Source organism: Manis javanica, chromosome 4, assembly GCF_040802235.1.
Source record: "Manis javanica isolate MJ-LG chromosome 4, MJ_LKY, whole genome shotgun sequence".
Taxonomy (NCBI): domain Eukaryota; kingdom Metazoa; phylum Chordata; class Mammalia; order Pholidota; family Manidae; genus Manis; species Manis javanica.
Window position 1 is genome coordinate 131,505,258 of NC_133159.1, and position 22,555 is coordinate 131,527,812.

At 55.2% G+C, this 22,555-nt stretch overlaps 1 protein-coding gene across 2 annotated transcripts in view; it reads right to left on the reverse strand.

The window, feature by feature from the left end:
• PITPNM3 (PITPNM family member 3) overlaps positions 1-20,948 on the reverse strand; it is an 84,726-nt gene extending 63,778 nt beyond the window's left edge. For both annotated transcript variants that reach the window (XM_037027022.2, XM_037027021.2), the window contains exons 1-2: positions 20,769-20,948; positions 4,472-4,567 (exon numbers count right to left, since the gene is read on the reverse strand). In XM_037027022.2, the coding sequence (XP_036882917.1) occupies positions 4,472-4,567; positions 20,769-20,790 (118 nt within the window). In that variant the 5' untranslated portion in view covers positions 20,791-20,948. The remainder of the gene's footprint in view (positions 1-4,471; positions 4,568-20,768) is intronic.
• Positions 20,949-22,555: the final 1,607 nt, after the last annotated feature.

Genomic DNA, 22,555 nt, shown 5'->3' on the forward strand with positions numbered 1-22,555 from the left:
TCTCTCGTGATTGTGCCTAGGCGCTCGGTGCCCTCTGCTCTGTCTGTGGCCCTCCCAGGGGCCTCGTTCAGGCTCCCGTTCTCCCTGCTCTTCCTGTCCTCCTGTCCCAGCATCTGCCTCTCTCCTTCTTCCTCTCTCAGGGAGGGTCTGCCTCCTGTTCTCTCACTCTCCAGGTCTCCCTCTCCTTCTGGGGCCCGCGCCCCTCCGGACCCCTGGCCCACCAGCCCTCCACGCTGCCTCTGGTCTCCTCTCCCCTTGTGGCTCACTGTCTCTCTCTCAGCGCTTGCAGGCTCTCAGGCTGTGTGTGTGAGTGTCCCTCCCTCCCGTCCTCTCTGAGTCCTGCCCTCTCCCTTTCTGCTCTTCCATATTTCCCTGGCTTTTTCTCTGCCCCCACACCCTGTCCCTGTCTCTCCAGCTGCTCCCCACCCAACCTCTCAGACAGAATCTCTCTCCCTCTCTGGGCCTCTCCTCTGCCCCTGCTCTCAACACTCAGCCTTCACATCTGCACTCTGGCAACAGTGGGCTTGTGCCCTGAGTGCCAGCAAGAGCCTAAACACACACACACATGCACGCACTCACACGCACACATGCACATGCACACGCACACGCAAGCCAAGATAGCTCCTTTCAGAATCATTCAGGCAATCCAGGGAGCCTCGTAGCTCAGTCTGGAGTCTCCTCTCTCTTCCCCACACTGTAGTCTGTGCCTCCCAACAGGACCCACAGAGACCACCAGGGCTCTTCAGATAAAGGTCCTGGTTATTGATTTTGCTTTATGACTTCAGGTGACTGTTCCCTGGATGCTAATTCTCATCCCCAGTGACCTCTGGTCAGACACAGTTCCTCCATCCACCTCACCCCCACTGAGCCCGAAGCCCTGCCCAGACTCGGGGCCAGGCTGAGCATCACCCTGCAGCACTGCAACCCTGGCCTTGACCCCAGGCTGCCTCTGACCCTGACCACCCCTTTAAGCGCAAGCTCTGGTGCCATAAGGAAAGCCTGTCTTCCCACCCTGGTGCCTCTCTCTCTGCTGGATGCCCAGGACCGCAGAACGGGGACTCCCCTTATCTGTGCTGGAGCCTCAGGCTTGCTCCCCTGTCGCTAGCTGGCCCACTACCATCCACCCCCCTCGCATCAGGCCCTCTCGCTAACACTCGCCCCCTCCCCACACCTGCAGCCGTCACCACCACCCTCTTGGTGGCCCAGAGGCGGTCCCCACTCAGCCCGTTCACAGAGGCCTCTAGGGCCAGTTCCATGGCACTCGTGTCCCCACCCACCCCCAGTTAGAGGCAGGAGGGGTCAGTAACACACCTGTGGCCCCTTGCCCAGCTTCCCACAGTGGTATCCTCCCACCGCACCCATGAGACAAACAGCCCACCCCTGCTGGGTTCCAGAGGGGGGCCCGAGGCTCCTGACTCAGACAGTGGCCAGGTAGTGGCCCCGCCCTGAGGAGAGCCTGGCTCCTCTGACCCCGGACACCGGACTGCCTTCCCTACTCTATCCCTCCCCTGGAGGCCAGGTAACTCTTTATCTGACCCTGAACAGGTTTCCCAGTACTCTGGCCTCCGTTTCCAAGCCTGTAAAATGAGGACCCCCTCTGACATGATCTGGGTTTGAGACATGTGCCCTCTTGGCACTCTGGGTGTTCCCTCTGTCTGCACTCCGCCTTGGTAGCCTGGGCCGCGGTTCCCCAGATACCCTTGGATTGTACTGACAGGAGGGAGAGTGGGGCCTCTCCTGGGTCTGGGGGCTTGGATTCCGTCACCCACCCTGCTGCGTCCAGTCGGCGGCACCAGCCCCCCTGAGGCCCCAGGTCTATCGCCTGCCCATGGGACCAGCCTCCTGCCCTGTGGCCTGACTGCCCCAGCCCCTCCCATGCCTTCCATGCACAACCAGAGCCCCCAGAGCCTAAGTCTCCCCTCTGCTACCAGACCATGAGCCACAAGGCTCTCCTGACCCGCCAGGTAAACCCCAGTGCCAGGCCACTGGGCTAAAGCTTAAGAAGAAAGGAAGGGAAGAAGGCCTCAATTTAAGTAAGAAGCCAACAACAGAGGTCTGACCTAGACACTAAGCCCCTGAGTTCCAGCCCCTCTACCCCAAACTTGAAGTGTGGTCATGGGAGGTCCCTTCCATGCTCCAGCCTCAGTTTCCTCTTCATTGAGGAGAAGGACATGACATTTCAGGGGCCTGGTCAGCACTGAGACCAGCAATGTGGCTTCACTACGGTTGAAGTTGGAACTGAATGAGCACCAGGATGCAGGGCCGGGCTCAGGTGGGGTCAGCCACCACACCCAGGGTGGGGGCCGGGCTCAGTCTAGGCTGGAGAACAGAGGCCAGGGAGGCAATCCTTCAGGGCATGCCCAGAATCCTGGACATCCATGGCCTGGGTCCGGGTGCTGAGAGCTGGATGAGCTGGGCCCGGAGGCTCCTGGGAGCACAGGAGGAGGGTGGCTTCGCCTCTTGCTGCCTTGAGCCAAAGAAACATGCAAGACCCTGTCCAGAGCGAGCACGTGGAACAGACAGGAGATGGGGTGTTGGCAACTAAGAACTAAAGGGGGTTCCAGCAGATCCTGTGGCTGAGAGCTACAGATGCCCTGGGAGAGATGAAATACGAGTGGGGAAGAGATGGCAGTTTGGAGACAAGGAGGGAGTGTGGAAAGATGGGAGACAGGGAAAGAGCCGGGGGAGTCTGTGATCCTGGGACAGTGGAGAGAAGGAAAGATGGAGGCGAGCAGGGAGGAGATGAGGCAAAGGAAAGGAGAGAAGGCGAGCTTCCTACTGGAGAGGAGTGAGAGGTGAGGCCCATTGACAACCACACACGGAGTGGGGAGATCATGAGATGGCAGGACAGATGCTAAGGAGCAGTGGTCAGCAGTGGGGGAGCAGGACGTGCCCCAGGGGAGAGCAGGTGGAGCTGACCTGAGCCACCCAGAAACGCATTCCCTCAGTGAGCTGGCACTGTCTCTGTGGAACGCAGAGCCTTGATGGGCAGCAAAAATATTTTAAATGAAAGTGTTCCAAGCACCAAAATACTGAAACAGTTGTTGCCATACTGTGGGCTGGTTGCTGTGGAGAAACTCAGCCCCAGCAGCCGCTCCATCAGATGCCCATAGGAGACAGGAAATAAGCCCCAAATGGGCTGGTGTAGGGTTAGCACAGGAAAGGGGGTTCTCCACCCAGAGACAAGAAGGGGGGAGGTTTGAGCTGGGATAGCACCTCCCCTGCCCAGCTGTGCTGCCCTGAAAATCACCTGAACTAGGGATTCTCCATTTTGGGAGGCACAGAGCTGATAGGAAAATTGAGGCCCAGAGAAGGTGAAGGCCTTTCCCAAGGTCACAGAACAAGTCAACAGCATGGCGGGGACCACGTCCCAAAGGTCCTGCTCAGAGTCTAGATGTCTTCGCAGAGCACAGCCTCTTTGGCTTTCAAGACCCTGTTTTGCTAGGCATTTCAAAGCTGGCCCCAGTTTTGTGACTTCCCAGAGTGTGGCCAAGCCAGCCAAGTGAGCATGGGGGCCCTCCGAGGCTGTGGGGGAGGCCACAGGGGCCCCCACCCACTCCCACACGGCACAGGCAGCATGACTGGGGCCTCTCCCTGAATCCGAGGCTCTGCCTCCCGCAGCCCCCACAGATGCCCTCTCCTCCAGCCCTTACAAGGTTTCTTGTTCTTCCATCTGCGCGTGAACACCACCCCGGCCGGTCCTTCGTGCTGGCCATACACCCAGCCCTGGGAGGCAACGCGGAGGTCCTCGCCCACCATCATCTCTGCCCTGAACACCTGCACGGGTCTTTCCAGCCCGTCCCCATCTCCACTCCAGCTCCCTTCCCAACCACAGGCTCCTCTGGTAAATCAAGTTCTGGGTCCGACAGCCTCCTTGCTTCTCTCCTCCTTGCTGCCACCTGCCACCCGGGCCTCCTTCAGTCCCTGAACTGCCCCCATCTTTCCTGCTGCGGCGCCACCACAGCTGCTGTTCTCTCTGTCAGGAAGCCTCTTTCTCCCCCTCTTTACCCAGCCACCTCCTGTCTGCAGCTCTGCAGAGAAGATGTTAATGACGGCCCCACCCTAACAATTTAGGCACCCCAGTCATCACTCTTTCTAGGGATACTGGTGTTTTTTACTCGGTGGTGTTATTCCCCATCTGTGATTGTGTTTTCCTTTATCTAGCTGTTTCATGTTTGCCTCTGTCACCAGACCGTAAGCTTCATGAGGGCCATGACCATGTCTATCTGTTACTGCAGCATCTTGAGCCTAGTGCAGCTACTGAAATCTATGAGGGACTCAGCAAATATCTCAAAGAGTGAATGAATGAATGCTGAGCCCCAGTTGTCGGGGAACTCGCAGACTGGGTAAGTACGATGGGTGGAACTGCAGTGTCTGGCTGGGAAGAGATACTAGCTCCCAACAGGGATCCCCTGCCCAGAGCTTCTAGAAAAGTCACCCAGCCAGTGATGGGAGGATGGGGTTCACTCACCTCTAGCATCAAAGAATTCATCATCTGAGCTCTCCACTGAGTCACTGAGGACATTTCGAAGGTGCCAGGGGGCACCACCACCAGAGGGAGGGCCACCTGCCAAAAGTAACACACCTGTTAGCCAAGCCTGAGACCATGTCCCGCCCTGAGGGAGTAACCCTCCACTGCCCATGGGCCAAGGGTCAGTGAGCATCCTGCATGTCCCTCCCTCTTCCTTCAAGTGCTTCGCACCTCCCAGAGCCCTCCTGCCACTGTGAAACCCCAAAGACCTCCCTGAGATTGCTCAGTGAGGCAGGAATGAGTGGACCCATTTTACACGCACTAAAACTGAGGCTGGAGGTAGTTCAGAGATTCTGCCCAGGTGACATGGTGTATCAGTGAGCATAAGGTAATGATGTTTGCTGTGTTGACAAATGATCTCAGCTGCCAAAATCAACAATGCTCCATTTCTCACTCACACACAGGTGGGGAGGGTCTCTGTTCATGGAGGTCACTCAAAGGCGTCACCACCTCATGATGCCACCATTTCAAAATGAGACTTCAGGGCCCACCAAATCAGGAGAGAAGAGCACAGAAGGCCTGAGACATTGCTGGGGACGGGAGCCTCTCTCCCTGCCCCCATTATCTGAGCTCCTTGTACTAGACATTTTGGGGCTCACATGAAACCAGCTGGTGCCTAGCACACCCGTGAAATCCTCTGCCTGCTCCCTGGACACATGAAATACTGGGGATCGCAGATGAGTTAAAATTTAATTATAAAAATTAAAACCATAAACATGTTAGAAGAAAATTGACCTGGTAATTTTCCTGAGAAAATAATCAGAGAAGTACCAAAAAATGGAAGTGTACAGTTGATCATCTTAGCATTCTGGTAAAACCGAAAACCTGGAAGAAGTCCCAGTGTCCTTCCACAGGGGACTGGATGTATGTTCATAGACAGTCATAAAGGGCATTCTTTGAGACCGTTAGAAAAATGAAGAGTTTCTTATGTATTGACATCAAAAGACACCCGTAGAGTCTGGTTAGGAGAAAAAATGCAGGTAGGTCCCAGAACAGCATGTTCCTTTTGTCCTCATTAAAAGAAAACATGCTTAAATCTGCATACTGAGGATGTGCACAGCACTTCCGTTAAGAGCTCAGGCTCTGCGGCTGAAGAGGTCTGGAGTCAAGCTCAGGCTTAGCCTCTTAGGAGCTATTTGATGTCAGGTGATTCCCTTCACTTCTCCATGCCTCAGTTTCCTCAGCTGTGAAGTCAAAATAGCTCATACTTGTCTCAAGAGCTTTTTGTAAAGATTAAATAAAATACACCAAGGTGCTTAGCACCCTGTTCACTGCTTAGCACAGGGCCTAGCATCCTGCAAGTGTTTTCACAGCAATACTTAATATATAAATATGCTTACAGGGCATTAAAATGTCTGGAAGGACATGCACCAACATGTCAACAGAGATTTTGATAAAAAGAGGCAGGGAAAACTCAGTTTTCACACTGCACCTGTAATTTTATGTGACTGTTAATTTTATAAATTCATCTTACTTTATCAGCTCTAAGATGCACTTTTTTTCACACTTTAACATCTTTAAAATTGGGATGTGCCTTACATGATAGCATATCATAATTTAATTGGCACTTTTTTCTTCCTGGGGTATATAAAATAATGATGCATCTTATAATCGATTACATCTTAGATTCGGTAAAAAGCAGTAAAATCATCATGCATACAGGTTGCATCTTCCCTGAGGCTTTGGGCCCCAGCCATCAGACACATGGGTCTTGTCTCCAGAGAGACCTGGGTTTCTGTGTCAGCAATGCCCCTGCCTCAGTTTCCCCATCTGTACAATGAGAAACCTGACAGAAGCTGTCCCAGATTTTGTAACTCTGACTGACGTTTGAGTAGTCTGTCTGGCACATAATAGTTAAGGAAGTGAAAGGTAGGTGTTTCTCCCACAGCCGTTGCTAGAGGGCACATTATGATATAATCCTTGGAAGACCTGCTCTGCCCCCAGTTACCACACCCTCACCTTGCAGGATACTGGCCCTGCTCCCCGCCCTGAGCCCAGAACCCTGAACATAAACTGTTCCTGAAGGGAAAGGCCAGCATGGGTCAGCCTAGGGACAGAGCCCTCCTGCCTGTCCCTCCCACACCACCCACTGCAAACTCCCAAACACACACCCAGCTTTATTGAGCTCTGTGGCTTGGAGCCAGGCATAAAAGCATGTTCTGAGACACAGAAAATACAAGAGCCACAGGAAATGCTGACCTGAGGCTCACCTCTAGGTACAAAGCTGAGTCTGTGTCCACACTCTCTGTGGGGACCCTCTAAACTTTTGATTCTCACCCACCAGTGTGGATAGCATGACAGGCTAGCCAGCAGTTTCCTACCCATGGGCCCTGGGTTTACTGCAAGGGAGTTTGAGAATCCAAATGCACCATAATTGAGTATTTCTAACATGGATACAAATAAATTTGACTATTTCCCAAATGTATGTGGAGAAGTTGTAGCTAGTGCAATAAGACAAGAAAAATGGAAAGGAAAGAAAAAAATTGTCTTTATTTTCAGATTACAAGACTATCTACACAGAAAACAAAAACTCTTCAAATTTACCCCAAAAAAATACCACTGGAACTAAATAATAATTGCACTACTATATGTTAGCAATGAATAACCAGAATTTGCAATTTAAAAAAACACCACCAACAATAGCACTAAAAAAAAAAAGAAAAGAGAAAGAAGTGCCTAGGTAGGAATCAAATGAATGTGGAGATTTCTATGATTTAAAAAAATACAGTCACTTAAAATTTTTCCTAAATTAATATTAATTTTATGTTTTCTCAATCACAGATACTAAAGGAATGAAAACTATCATACATGCTATACTTATATACAAATATCCCTTGCTGTCCAAATCTATTCCATTCCTAAGAAGCAAGCACTTGGATAGTCAGGATGATTATTATCTCCTCTGTCTGGTTTCTGAGTTTTGGGTGTTAAGCAGCAAGAGTTTAAGTAGTGATGGGATCATCTGAGGATTTATCTGAGTCTATTTGGTTCCTGAGTTGAGGAGTAAGGCTTCAGTTAGAAGTTCCTGGATATGGTGACCCTCATACCTGTACATATACATTCTAGCAAAGAATAATGGCAAAGACATCTCTGCCAACCTCCCCCATGTGTGTGATAGAGCCTGAGGAAAAGGAGAAAGCTCTAGAATGTGTGTCTCATTCACCATCCCCACTGTAGCCATCCCTTTGGGCCACCATCATCCTTCATCACTGTGGCCCTGATATCACGTACGTTGGGCTGGCCTTCGTGGATGACCCAACAGGGAGAACTGGGCAGAGGAGAAGGCGACAAGGAAGCCAGTTCAGCTCCATTTGAGGGAGACGTTCTCCCAGGTGGAGGCAGGCAGAGAGAGAAGGGGCCTTTGGGTGTCAGAGAGCTGCCCACCCCCCAGGCACTGGGCTATGTGCCGAGGACACCAAGGTGAGACAGTGGGACAGGAAAGGGACCTCACAAACCCTCCATGCTGCAGAGGGACAGGGGAGGCAGACCCAGAACAAGTAAACAACAGAGATAATCTCAGCAGTAGAAGGTGCTATCAAGAAAATCAAACCTCTCCCTTCCGACCTGTCCATGTCCTCCTTCCTTAAGTGTCTCTTACAGTGTAATTATGGCCTAAAAAGCAGACAAGCAAGAACATTGAATCTGCACATGGGAAATGATGAGGGCAAACGGACCCAGTCATCACAAGAATTTTGTCACCTATTTGAATTAAAAGCTGAACACCCTGTTTCTCCTTTCAAATGAAACTTTCACCTGATTTTTGACTCTCCTGTGTGGTCAAAATCTATACTCGAATTTCTTTTCAATGGCATATTTTGTCTTGTTTACTGTCATCCTCCTTGTTTTCAAAATGCCTACCTGCCTTGGTTTTAAAATATGTACTACAGATTTGTTTAAATTTCTCTAAGTGCCTCCCTCCTGTCAGGCAGGCACTGCCCAAAACCACCTCTGGAAAGGTGGCTGCCTGAGGGGAATCTCTGTATCTACTCTTATATAAAAAAGAAACCATAAAAGAAGATAATACCAAGAAGTAGCCATCAACTGGCTTCTGAGAGCCAGGAGAGCCTCCTTTCATCTCTTCCTCCAGGATGCAGATGCTAAGCAGATGGCAAGGTCATATTTCAAAAAGGGAAAATGACAGTGGACAGAATATCTTGGGGGGGGGGGTATTTGGGGAAGACTCTTATGCAAAGATGTTAGATGAGTGGGATCCTGGACGAAGAAAAAGAGGCAGATATGCTAAGCACAAGTGTGTATACATGCGCACTGCTCACACACCAGGTGAGGCTGACAGGCTGAGTGAGGGGATGAGAGCCTTCCTGGGGGAAGGAACTTCAGGGACAAAGTTGTACATGAGCTTGGCGCATTGGAGGGGCAGGAGCCAGTAATATGGCTGGAGCCAGTAATGGAGGGAGGAGTCAGGCACCAGAGGAGGTGGGAGAGGAAATGAAGCCAGACCAGGTAGGGTGTGGCCCATTGTAGATGGGAGTTCGACCAGGTGGGTTTTAAGGGGTCTACCAACTGCACATCTCAGGAAAAGAGATCAGGAAGTCTGGGAGGGGGAGCGCAGGTCAAGTGTGCTCAAGGCCACATGGCCCTGAGAGTCAGCTTTAGTGGGTACCATGATCCCAGGACATCAAAGGGGAAGGTCCAGAAGCACAGTCCCTTTGAGGCAGTCCTTGCCCTACACCTCTCTGTATTTTCTGTGTTCAGTACATGGTCCCAGACAGAAAAGGACCAGTGTTTGGCAAGCAAGCAAATGAATAAAAATTATCTGCCAAGTAAATACAGTATACCAGACACCCTGCTAGTTGCTTCACAGTTTAATCTCAAGTAATTCTAACTATTCTCTCTGTCTCTCTCTCTCACACACACACACACACACACTCCAGTGCCCAGCCATGGGTGAAAATTTAGCAGAAAGGTTAGAGCATGGGCTTTAGAGCGGCACAAATCTGGGTGAAACACTACCACTTACTAGTCTATGACTTGAAGCAAGTTGACTCCTCTGATCCTCACTTTTCTCATCTGTAAAATGGGATTCTTACCCCACCATCAGGAGCTGTAACTAAGATCATCCACTAACATGTCCAGCACTGCCTGGCACTCGAGGCCTGCATCAGCCACATGATGAAGGTCTAGGGAGGGCCCTGGCATCCATCTGGGCCCAGTGGGGCTTCCAGTGGCCCTCGCCAAGGCTGCAGAAGTCCCTCTGTGTCCTCCAGGGCCTCCTACATCCTCCAGCAGACTCTCCCAGCCCACCTCCACCACCACACTTACAAAAAGCACTAAATCCATATAACTCAGAAAAGGGAGCTATCCCAACCCTTCTCCAGCAATCCAGAGATCACAAATGCTCCCGTCCACCCGCTGACGCCCTGATCTCCCAGCAGAGCTCCAAGCTGGGCCCTGCGGTGGGTGGGCTGCTGGGAGCCATCCCTGCTCTCCCTCCTGCCCATCTGCCCATTGTCTTCAGGTCCAGGATGGCCTCCTGGACCTCTTCCCAGGCCAGGGTCCCTCCAGCGCGGGTGCGGCCAGAGGATTTGGCTCAAGTCGTCAACTGCACCAGCCCACCTTTGCCACCTTGGCCCTGGCGCCCAGGGACACAGAATAGGCAGACGGATAGACAGAAGCCTGCTTTGGGTACTCTGCCCTACACTGAGGACCCCAGGGCAGCCCCAGCCTGAGGGCAAGAGCCCCGACAGAAGGGAGACACCACCCTGCCCTCAGGAGCCAGTTGGAGAATAAAGACGTTTCACAGCGAGGAAAGTCCTGGCTCAGGAGTGAGGGATGCAGGGACTGGCCCACTCTTCCCGGGCCAGACCTTGGGCCAGATGGTGCCTGGGAGGAAGGAGCCGGGGGCAGAGCTGACATGGATCAGTCCCTGCCCCTAGTGTGCCAGCCTGGGCTAACCCTTCACTGCCCCTTCACAGAGCAAATGAGGCCCCTGGGCTAAATGCCACACACTGAAGTGTGGATGGCACCTCCCAGAGGCAGAGACCCAACAGGTAGGAGGGCTTGGAGGCCTTCCTGGGAGAGGGGGCCTGAGCAGAGCCTCAAAGGAAGGGTGGGCAGGGTTGGCCAGGCTGGGGCAAGGTGGGAGGGAAGAGAGATACAGGGCAAAACAATCAGGTCATTTCTAGGAGAGGCTGGATCTAGAACTTTCTCCTCAAGAGTAAGAAGTCTGGTTTATAAAAGCGAGGAAGGGGACACAGGCGTCTGCTATGATAGCCACAGCCCTGTGGGTGTTCCCAGATTCCCAATCCCCAGACCTCCAGGGAGCCACAAGCACTTCTGATGGGCCAAGGGGTCAGGGGATGGGGCCAGTCCTGTGCCTGCTGCCTGTGATGGTGGCCAGGGCTTCTGTGCCCGGCCCTGCCTAAGGCTGGACCTGAAGCCACGGATCTCTGTCTATGTCTCAGGTCTCATCTGTCTCCTATCTCACACACACACACACACACACACACACACACACACACACACACACACACAGAGGCACAAGAATGTCAGGTCCTACAAGCATGAGCATAGAGCTCCAACTCCTAACAACTGATGGTGCTGAAACAACCAGGCCGTGGGCGGTGGGACCCCTGTGAACATGTAGAGCCACACAACACATGCACACACACACTTTAAGAATCACACTTCACTGCTCCTCAGTTCTGGCCTGGGGCCCCAGGGGTCCACGTGCAGGATGCAGAGCCTGGTGAGGCCCCCATGCCGGCTCTGAAGGCCCACCTCCTCCTTGCCCCTCCTCCCCAGAACCCGGCCTTCCTCCTCTCTCATGTGAACCACTGTCCAACTCTGCTTGTGACCATTTCAAATCCCAGCTCTGCCACCTATGAACTGGTGATCTTAGCGAATGCCATTATACCTCTCTGTGCCTCAGTTTCCTCTTCTGTCAAATGGGGGTAAGAATAGTACTTACATAGGGCTGCTGCGACGGTTAAGTAAATGAATACTTGAAAAAGGTTTAGCATAGTGCCCAGCACTCACTCAGTGCTGTTAAAGGGTTTGTTAAATAAAACAAATCATGATCGGCCATGGGCTTTGCTTTGGCCTTTTGTATGTGGAACTCCCAAGGGTGGACGCATCTGCTTCTCCTCAGGCCCTAGGAGGGGACCCGGAGGGCAGACCAGGAACAGCCCTCCTAAGTGCCACTGTCCTGATGTTCCTGGGGCCGCTCCTGGGGCAGGGCTGGTCTCTCTGTCCTCTTTTCCATGCACCTTCCTGGGGCTGTGTCTTGTCTGTCTCCCAAATCTTGAGCTACTCAAGACTCTCTCTCTCTCCAAGCCTCTGCACCCCCCAGTCTGGGCCCCAGTAACACAGTCCTCCCAACCCCCATTCCCCCCAGACCTTTGCTCCTGCAGGTCCGGATGCCTGAAATGTCCTCCATCCCCACCCCACCTCCAATTCCCATTCATGCTTTAAGACTCAGCTGAAAAGTTTTCCCTCCCTCCAAGCTGGTCTGGGTGCCACTTCCTCTGCTTCCATAGCATCCTCTGCCTGTGCCCATCAGAGCACCCATCTGCAGATGGGGTACAGCCTGCTTGCCCAATGGGCTGTGGTTCCCTGGGGGCAGACACCGGGTAGGAATTCTCTCCCAGCCCAGGGCAGGACACAGAGGAAGCTCCTGGGATGCTCAGCACAGCCCACCACAAGGTAGAGCTCAGGAGGGCCCCCTCGCAGGGAAGTGTCCCATAGGACGTGGCCTCAGGCCCCTCTCTGGATCAGGATGAGTCTGTGGACCAGACCAGTCCAGAGCAGCGAGCCCATGCTCAGCCTTCAAGGGGCTGTGGGGCCACCCAGGGGGGACAAGAGGCCAGGAGAAGCTGCTTCCAGAAAAAGGCATTACTAAAGGAAACCAGTGCTGGTTGGGGGTTGGTTGCTATAGAAACATGTCCTAACTATCTCCCAAACTGTTGTATGCACCACTGATGAGCTTGTGTGCTGGGCCAATTCAAGGTATACGCTGGGAGCACCAGAAGGTCCTCTCTGCTGGGTTTCCCAGCACCTGGAGCCCGGACCCTGGAGGGCCAGGAAGGAATCCAACTTCTGGGCAACCAGGCAGCTCCCTCGGTCCAGGGGTGGACTCAAGGATTGAAGCTGAGTCTCCAGACTGCAGAGTCCCCCTGAGACTAGCCACAGCTCCAGCCTTAACCCCAACCACAGCCTCAACCTTGAGCTGGCCATCATATCACAGAACAAGCTGCAACCCAGCCAGAGACCAGGCCACAACCCTGATTCCAAACCAAACCACACACTGGGCCCTGACCCAATCACAGAGCCAGCCACATATTCAGCGACCCACCAAACAATGAGTCTAGCCACCGACTTAAGCCTGATTCTGACCACTCATGGCATCAGGCACAATCAGATAACTTCAACGATGTTTTCATGGCTAACACCAAATTCTACACGGCACTTTACATGGCTGCCGGGGATTTGCATGACCTTCACTTCCATGGTCTTCACAACTGGCCAGTGGGGTCAAGAGAGAAGAGTTATGTTTCCTGTCTGCAGAAGAGCCAAGTGAAGTCCAGAGGAAGAAGCTAACCCACCTCCTGTCACACTCCCTGTTCTCCGGGAACCTGGGGGTGGGATTAGGATCCCAGTCTCCCAGCAGAAGACAGTGGGCCAAACCAGTTGCTTTGAAGAAGATGTGCATTTTGAAGACCTGCTGGTACCTCATAAATATGCCATTTAAATACCCATTAATTACCTTATTTAGGAGATAATTAGTGATTAATAGCTTTGGCTATCTATTGTACTTTCATTTGCTCTGCCAATTCCGCTCCCAACAGTTCTGGGTTATTTGGAACGATTCTCCCAAGCCCCAGATGTCCCCTGCTCTGTCCTGCCAGACTCTCGCTCCCCGAGGAAGCTGCTTTCACCTCCCTCTGCGGGGAGCTCCATGGCACCTGCCTATGCCCCACTGGCAAGTCTGCCACCTGCAGGCTCCTCAGGAGGGCAGCAGGGCTGGGGGAGCCCAAAAGGAGGGACAGAGGGGGTCCTCAGAGGCTGCAGAATGGAAGACTCCTTTCAGTTATCCCAGAGCCCCCTGTGGGGAGCAGGGAACTGAGGCATCCAACAGGGGCATGGGGAAGCCAGGCTGGGGGCACAGACTTCAAGGAGAATGTGGGGGGCTCTTTTAGAGGCCTCCACTTCAGTGAGCCACCAGCCCTTTGGGAAGGGCACCAGAGGCTCCCATCAGCCAGAAGCAAGCAGCAGACGCACATCCCACGTGGGCCATTCACACCACCTGCCACTCGGGGGTTCCAACTGAGCAAGGACAGGGCCCAAGGGTGCAGCTGCCCCCAGGCTGTTCATGTGGTGGCCAGTCACAAGGTGGGACATTGGCGGCTGGGACCCGGAGGCAGGACTACGTAATGCTCTCATTGATGCTCCAGATTACACTGTACTTGTAGAAGAGAACAAAAAGGCAGCAAGGGATAAACACCGCCCTTCCCCCCCCCCCCCCCACTGGGCAGTAATGGGAAGGCTGAAAATAGCTCTTTTTACCACAAGGGATGATTCCAAGTTGCTCAGCTGGGACCAGCCTGGAGGGTGGAGGGAGGAAGCTACAGGGGCCACGGCAGGCCAAAGGGATCTGATCAGGAGGGCAGTGATCTGGGCCACTCTGGGGCATCCAGGAAAGGTCAAAGGTGTATGAGTGATGGGTGCCCGTGGATGCAGATTCCTAGAACAGCTGCAGTCCCGCGAGCCTACAGGCCCAGAGCCCGCACACCTAGGTCTCTCCCTGAAGAGGTCAGGAACTCAGGACGTGACGTGCTCTGCAAACACCGAAAGCCAAGCAAACACGGCATCAGCAGCAATGGCTCAGAAGAGGCCTCCGATCCACTAGAATCCAACGCCTCCCAGACAGAGCCTAACGCGTTTCTATTTTTGCTTCCAACCCTTGTTTGGCATCCCCAGCTAACAGACGGCTACTTCCCCGCCTTCCAGAATAATGGGTCATCTCAGAAGGGGAGCACCTCCTCCCTGGCCTCTCCTGTCCCAGATCTGCATAAACAGGCTGATGCTTGCAAGGGAAGATTGGGCTCCGGACACCCCCCAGCACCCTCCCCCGGCAGGGTGTCAGCTCCGAGCTCTCCTGCTCACCTGCTCTCCAGCCCCAGAGAAGAACCTCATCAAGATGCCTAGAGAGAACATCCTAACACGCAAGAGCTCTCGTTTCCAGAAGCAGATGCTAGGGCACCTGCCCCCTGCTAGCCCTCGTCGCATACACTGACCTCTCTCCCCACAACCACAAAGCCCTTCCCCTGGGGTCCTGCATTCACCTCATAGGCAGGCCACAGCCCAAGCCCTTCAATGCCACTCCCAGCCTCAGACTGAGCCCTGACCTGGCCACACAGCCTCTTGGCCTGGCCCCAGCCTGAGCCATGGCCCCATCTGAAAGTGAACCTCACCAACACAGCCTGGAGACATCCTGGAGGAAGCAGGGTGCGGGCCCCACTGCAGGAACCTGGCTCCCACCCAGGGGCTGCTGATGATTAGGAACCTCTCCCCGCCACACCTGACAATAGGAGCCCCAACACTGCCCCCAGTGCCTGCCCACAGACCCCATGGGGGCTGGTGGCCATGAAGCTGTGCAGCCCTCCACAGACATGCTGCCCTGGAGGTGGCATTTACCTCCGGAGTGACTCACTAAGGCTCCCATTCGTTTGCAAAAGGGGGTACAATTTAGCATTTTCTTTCTCTTTAGAAAACAAGAATTTTAAAAGAGAGTGTAGAGAGATTTGAGGGAGTGGGTGGGGAGCACAGATCTCATTTGATTTCCAAACTCATTTGTTATGCATTCTCTCCTCCCCCTCCTCACCCCCAGCTCTTCCCCTGGGGAGCCCTGGCCACCTCTTCCACGTGGCTCCTGCTTGTGATCTGGTGATGGGCTGGGGCCCCAGGACCCCCAGGAGGCACACACTCTCCAGGTCCCAGTCTTTGGCTCCCCATTTGTTCCCCCACCCCCACCACTTCTGGGTGGTAGGAGTTGGGAGGAAGTGAGGCCCCTCAAGGCTTAGCAGGGAGGGAGTCCAAGAAACAAGAAAGAGCAATGTTAGAACTGAAGCAAACTTAAAGCTTGTCCTGACCCCAGAACTCTTCTCGTCCCTTCTCCTTCCCCATCTACAGATGAGGAAACTGAGGCCCAGGAGGGTAGTTCAACTCCCACCAGAGCCAGGGCTCTCTTTATTACACAGTTTAACTCCCAGGAATGCTAAATCCAAGCCAAAAGAGATTGAATTTCTAATTCCAGCTCTGCCTCTAACTTCATGTGTGATTCTAGAACCAGACACTTAACCTTTCTGGGTCTCAGTTTTCTCAACTATAAAATGGGAACAACATGGGCCCTACCTCAAAGAGATGCTGTTGAGCCACAGAGCAGGGCAGTGTGTTGGGGAATGCTACAAAAGTGAGCCACATTGTTCCCAGGTGCTAATTCCGGACCCTGTTCTTCCCTCTCACAAGCCTGGAATCCCATAGAATTCCTGGGAGGCAGCCAGGCATGGAAAGTCCCTAGTCTTGAGAGCCTCCCTGGTCTCTGGGAGTTCACACCCTGGAGACACCAGACATCTGAGAAGGACCCTTTGCCCTCTGCCCTCCGTCTCCCACCCTGTATGATTAACAGGTGGAATGGAAAGGTCTCCAAGCCTCTTCCAGCCATGAACTGTCAGAATATACTAAGATGTATGTGAAAAAACATCACACCTTCTGGCAAGTCTGATGCAGGCATAGCCCAGCAAGAGGGGTCTAGCCATGTGTTCACACTGTGTCCCACCACTGGACTTCTCAACACCAGCCGTGTAACAGAGGCCTCCAGCTGGGACAGGGTCACATGCTGGAGGTGGAACTTCTGTTTGGACTTCTGACTCATTCAACCACCCACAGTCCAGGCTAGGAGGCAGCAGAGGGTCTCAAATTAGGGCCTGTTGGGGCCCACTAGGTCTGCTGCTGTGATAGGTACTCAGCAGAAGAACCAGAGACCTGCCCCCGTTCCAGACATGCCCAACTGCAGGGAAATCCATGAGCACTTCCCGGAGGCAGAGTTTTAGGGAGGCCCTGAGTCAAGGCAGCAGCACCTGATTTGGCAAATTTGAAATCTTGCAGAATGTGATGCCCCTTCCCAAGATACACAGCAGAGCTATTCTGGTGCCATAGGCCTGGGGGTTTCTCAGAGTCGTGCCTCAAATCCCCTGGCACCTCCCCAAAGTCCTGAGAATCCCAGTGCTGGTTCCTTTCCCAGGATTCCAAATGTTCCCTCCTCTGAGAGATCTGGCCATGGTCTCTGTCCCTGGGAACCATGGAGCAAGGGACCCAGGAAAGGGTCTGGCTTTGGGATGGTGAGAGGGCAGCTGACTCAGCAGAGCAAGGTCCAAACACAGGTTCTAGGCCCAGCTCTGCCACCTTTTCCTGTGGCCTTGGGACACTGTGACCCACCCCAGGCCTCAGTGTCCCTTTGCTGATGAGGGTTTTGACCATGAGGATCTGGAAGTGTCCTCCCGCCCTGCCACTGCAGGATCGGTATTAGACTGACTTAAATCACTGGGTTTGATACACTTCAGTTTGCTGGCCCCTCCCCTCGTGGCAGAGGCCAACACTTGGGAGCAAATAAACTGGTTCCTCCAGCCTGGAAGGCCCAGCCGTGTGGCCCCAGCCTGGCCCCTCCAGACAGTCCTGCTCCAGCCTGAGAGGTCCTGAGACCCTCCTGGCTCCTCCCTCTGTTCCTGCCTGCCTGGGGGCCTTCCACCTGCACTGCCCCCAAGCTGGCAGGTACCCCTAGGCTGCTGTGGGGCTGAGGGAGAGCCACAAGGGAGGGCCACAAGGGTGCAGGGAGGAAGGGAGGGGCAGTGTGGCTGGCAGGAACCAGAACAAACCCTTCCCAACAAAGAGCTCACAGGGCTGGCCTCCACACCCTTGCAGGCGCTCTCACACAACAGCCAGAGGGCTCGGTCAGAACACCCGAATCTCACCAGGTCACTGCCGTCTCAAGGCTCTCCAGAGTTCCTGTCACCCTTCTGGGCCCTTCTAGGACCCTCCACCCTAGCCAGACAGATCTCTTCACTCTTAGGCATCTCCTGCCCACCCACCCCTACTCCCACCCTGCAGCAAGTCCCCCCACACTTACATCTTTCCCATTCCAACCTCCTAGGCTTTGTTCAAACCGTTACCCCCACCCGGGAGCTTGCCCCTTGCCATCTTCTGATCCAAATTCTGCTGGCCTTTAGGCCCAACTCCTAGAGAAATGCAGCCTTCACTGTTTCAAGCCACCACAGATCTCCTCTCTGTCGGTAAGCTAAAGACCTGCCCACAGGTAGCTTTGTGCTGTAAATTATCATTTTCTACATGCAGCTCTATGATTCTTCTCCTGGCCCCCACCTCCCTACAGCTGACTTTCATCCAAAAAGTAAGCTTCTCTCCTCCGACCACCAGACTGAGAGTTCCCTCAAGGAAGACCAAGTACTCTCCTTCCCACTCATTTCCTCTCAAAAATGGACACGGGCACCATCATGATTCTGGTCTGTGTGACTAAAATCTCCCCAGCGATTGGGAACTGGTAGTAACCCGTTTGGGATCCACACTTCGTGCTTTATCCAATCCTTTCTCTTTACCTGGGTTCTCCTGGCAATGTGAAAGTCCTTTTACTGTCTGCCTTCATCTCCTGTCTGCCATAGTTGACACTGCCATGGCTGGCTGCTCAGGCTGTGCACTGCAAAAATCCAGGGACACCATTCACTAGACTTCAGTGTGATGATCCTGGAGTCATGCGATGTGGTGGCACTGGGACCCAAACACTTGTCTCTTCCCCCAATATGTGGCCTCTTGGCCAATTTTTAGAAGGAATGCCTTACAGATCACAGAGCAGACCGCTCACCCACAGACCAGGTTCCCAGAGCCTCCACCTCTGGCCTTCATCTTCCTGTCGCTCTAATGTTCCCCACAGGGTGAAGGCCTGCTCATTTCTGACAATCAGCCTGCCCATCCAAGGTAGATGGTTCTGAATAACTAACCCTGTTCCATCCCCTGCTGAAGCCTCAGTTTCTCTAGCTGTACAGAGAGGGACTTGGGCTTCTGTCTCAGAGGACCCCCTCTGCTCTAAAGCTCATCTATCCACTCCACACAGCCTTTGCCAGTGGGAGAGAGGTGACTCCTATACACACATTACTGCATGCTGTTTTCAATTCAGTGGCTTAGGAGCCTAAAGAAAAGTAGGGACAATTACAAAATGCCAAGTAGCCTGGAAGAAGCCGAGGGAAAGAGGAGAAATACGATCATGCGGCGGCCAATCCCAAAAGCTCCTTGGGGTGGCAGCTGAGTACCACAGAGAGTTTGACCCACAGAGGAGGGGAATCCATGCTGCCCTCAAGGAAAGGGCCAAGCCTGAAATTGGAAAAGGAAAAACAAAATGCTAGAGCAGCAGGAGGTGCTGACTGACACTCAAAGCAGGGCGCTGTTTTCCCCTGTCCCGGGTACCACGTCCCATGGACTCTCAGCCTACGTACACACCCAAAGAAGGCTCACAGGCCAAGATAGAGGGGCTGGGACCGCACTTCCATTCCATGAGGTGGTGACCTATCAGGGCAGTCCTTAGAGTCCAAAAGACCCAGCTCTGCATCCAGGCTCTAACCAGACCCACCTGGAGGGAGCTATTTCTCCAAGCATCTGTTCTCCTTTCAAAGGGGAGAGTAATATTTCCTCCCAGGATCATTGCGCCCGTTGCCTGGTACATACATAGCACAAGCTGCAAGTGTTAACTGCAGTTGTGAAGACTGCCCTGGCAGGTGATCTGTGCACAGGGTATGCACACACATACGCAGACACATGCACACACGGAGAGGGGAGGCAGGCGGCACTCACACCCCTCCCTGTGCCCTCTGGGAGGAATGGGGATGGGTCAGGATGGGGCTCAGTGGAGGAAGGAGGAAGACAGCCTTTCCCAGCTCCACTCATGTCATTTCCAAGTGCCTTCCTCGGGACAGGAAAAGGGAGGGCAGTGAGAAAGGGGGTGTTTAGATGTGTTCCCTACTTGCTGTGTCTCACACAACCAGTCCTCCCCACCAGGGCTCCTCCGGGACAGAATGGGAGTGTATTCTGAGGCACCTAAGGTGCACAGGGGGATCCAGAACCAGCATTTGTGGAGCAGCAGTTTATTTACACACAGTGCAGTGGAAAACAAGTGTATGTGGGGGTGAACTCACACTCATTCCACCAGTGTCACTGCTTATGGGGAAAGGGGTTGGGTTCATGCCAGACCAATGCCAGGTCCTAGGGGATGGCGCGGCACCTGCCACCATCACAGGTGGGGTGTGAGTTCATGGTAGATATTTACACATGCCAGCCTCACCCACCTGCCCTGCTGAGACCAGGCTTGCTGCCACCCACTGGATGGCTGGCCCTGTGGGCTCTCCTCAACCCAGGGCCTCCCAAAGCACCATCAGGCCCAGAGTGTACAAACGGGCAGAGTCTGGTCCACCTCCTGCTCTCCAGTGCCCAGCTCAGGGCCTCGCACAGAGCAGATGTTGGTGAATGAACGTCTGGCTGAATGAATGAAGGAATGACTAACTGACTCCCTTACACCGTGGGCTACACTGCCTGAGTCTGGGGGAGGGCAGAGCCCACGGGATGGACCAGAAGAGGCCGGACCGGCAGACCTCCACACCTGAGGCTCTGCTCGTCGCGTCGGGGTTGGGGGAGGGGGCGGGACGGCACCCCAGCCGGTGGGGCGCGGAGCACCCCTCCTTCCTAAGAAGAAATCTGGGTCTCCTGACCGAGCTGGGGGCGGGAGGATTGTCGCGTCCTGGATACAGCGAGCAGCAGGACAAGGGGGCGCGTCCTGCTTTGCGTTGGGGGCGTGGGATGGAGCAGCGGTGGCCGCGGGACAGCCCCTTCGGTCCCCGTGCCCGGGTGTGCCCAGGGCCTCCCGACCGTGGCGGTAGCTCTCACAGCCGGACTGGACGGGGCACCGCAGACCTGGGCTTTTCCAGCGGGCCACAGCGAGGGGGAAGCGGTGTCCCACGAGGCGCCCGGAGGCGCAGGAAGAACGCGGGGCGCGCGGAGCCCCCTCTCCACGCTCCGGGGCTCTGGCCTCGTCGTTGCACGCCCAGCCCTCCCCGAACCTCCTCCCACCTGCACTGGGGGCTCACCTGGGCCCGCCGCCCCTCCGCGCGGCGCGCGGTCCCTTCCCCGGGCCACCGGCCCTGCCCTCCCCGGTGCCCGCCCTCACCTGCACGGCCCGCCTTGGCCATGGCCCGGGCGGCGGCTCCGGCTGCGCTGCCCGCGCTCCTCGCGGCTCCGGGCCTGGCCGCCGAGCCGCCTCCGGCCCCGAGCGGACTCCGAGCGCCGCGCCCGGCGCCCCCGCCCCGCTCGCCTCGGCTGCCGCCACCGCAGCCGCCGCCGCCTCTCCGCTCCCTGCCGCTCCCTTAAAGGCGCCGAGCGGCGGCCGCGCCGCCCGCCTCCCTCCCCGCGCCCCTACCGCCCGGGAGGGACTGACGGCAGAAGGCGCCCAACGCCGCCCCCGCGGGCCCGCACCCCCGCCCCGGGGCCCGACCGCCGCGCTCCAGCCCGTCCGCCCGGGCCGCGTGGCCGCCGCAGCGCGCGGAGGGCTGCAGCCGAGGGGCCGCGCGACAGAGACCGGACGGGTGCAGAGTCGCGGCGCGGAGACAGGAAGACAACTGCGGTCCAGAGATGGGGACGCCGCCTGGGAGTCAGGGGCGCAGAGGCACCGAGAGACACAGCGCCAGGGGACGGCCTTGGGGCGAAACCCCAATGGGGAGGGAGAGATTCAGAGATGGAGACCCCAGAGCCTGTCACAGGGAGGGTGACAGAGCAACACAGATGAGGGAAGAAGGGACACACGGGCGTCCCCCGGGAGGTGGCCCTAGGGATCAGGGATAAGAGAGCACCCCTCCCCAGCCCCTGCCCCAGGGGGTCTGGACCACTGCTGGGACCTGGCCTAGCCAGATACCTTTAACTCTAAAGGAACGTGTATGACACGTGCAAATCCCAGGAGCCTAGCTGTGGCCAGCAGCCCCCTCCACTTCCCAAACCTGGGCTGCAGACATGCCAGAAAGCAGGCCTGGTGGAGGCTGGGGAGATTGGGGTTGTGGCTTCTCCTGGTGGCCACCAGGGATCCACAGTCCAGCCCCAGTAGGAGTCAGGAGATGGGCAGCTGCTCTGGTGGCAGCTGGTGGGAGGCCCCAGGGGTGGGCAGTCCTCTCCCTGGCTCAGGGCTGGGCCAGGTCTGTGGGCCCAACAGATGCCCAAAGCAGGCTGCCTGGCTCCCTGCTGCTGGCAAGGAGTAGGAGATAGCTGCTCCTCAGGGACTTTTCAACTCCCACCAAGCCCTCTGCTTCCTCCTGAGGAATTGGTAAGGGTGAAAGCCCATTACCATCTGCAGCCAGGCACCCAACCTGCCCCTGTCCCACCCTGGCCTTCCAGGGAAAAGGTCCATCTGAGAAGTCCACTTTTGGGCTAGCCATGGTCCTGAACTCCAGGGTCCCATTAGCTCCTCTGTGGAAAATGGGCACACGTGGGCCTAAAAGGGGCTTCAATGGGCATTTAGTCCAGCACCCCCTCTGGGGCCTTGACTCCATCCACAGGATCCCCAGCAAGTGGCCCTTCAGCTCCAGGTTTATTACATCCAAGCCAGGGAGTACAGTACCTCAAGCAAGAGCTCCTCCATCTTTGGGTGGTGCAGACAGCAAGAATGCCGTCCCTCCTTTGACCTGAAATCTGCCTCTTGTATGACCCGCCGTGTATGGATCCTTCAGATGCCTCACCCCGCAGAACCAGGCTCCGCAGGGCCCTCTGTCCAAGCTCCCTAGTGTGGCATCACCTAGGGAGACCCACCATGCTGGTCTGCCTCAGACTATCCTGGTTTGGGCACTGCAAAGTCCCACATCCCAGGACACCACTCAGTCCCAAGAGCTCTGGACTCTGGAACCAGACCGCAGCGCCGACTCCCACAGAGTTTCGGGAGCTCCGAGGCCCAGAAGCCAGAGCCGTTGGTCC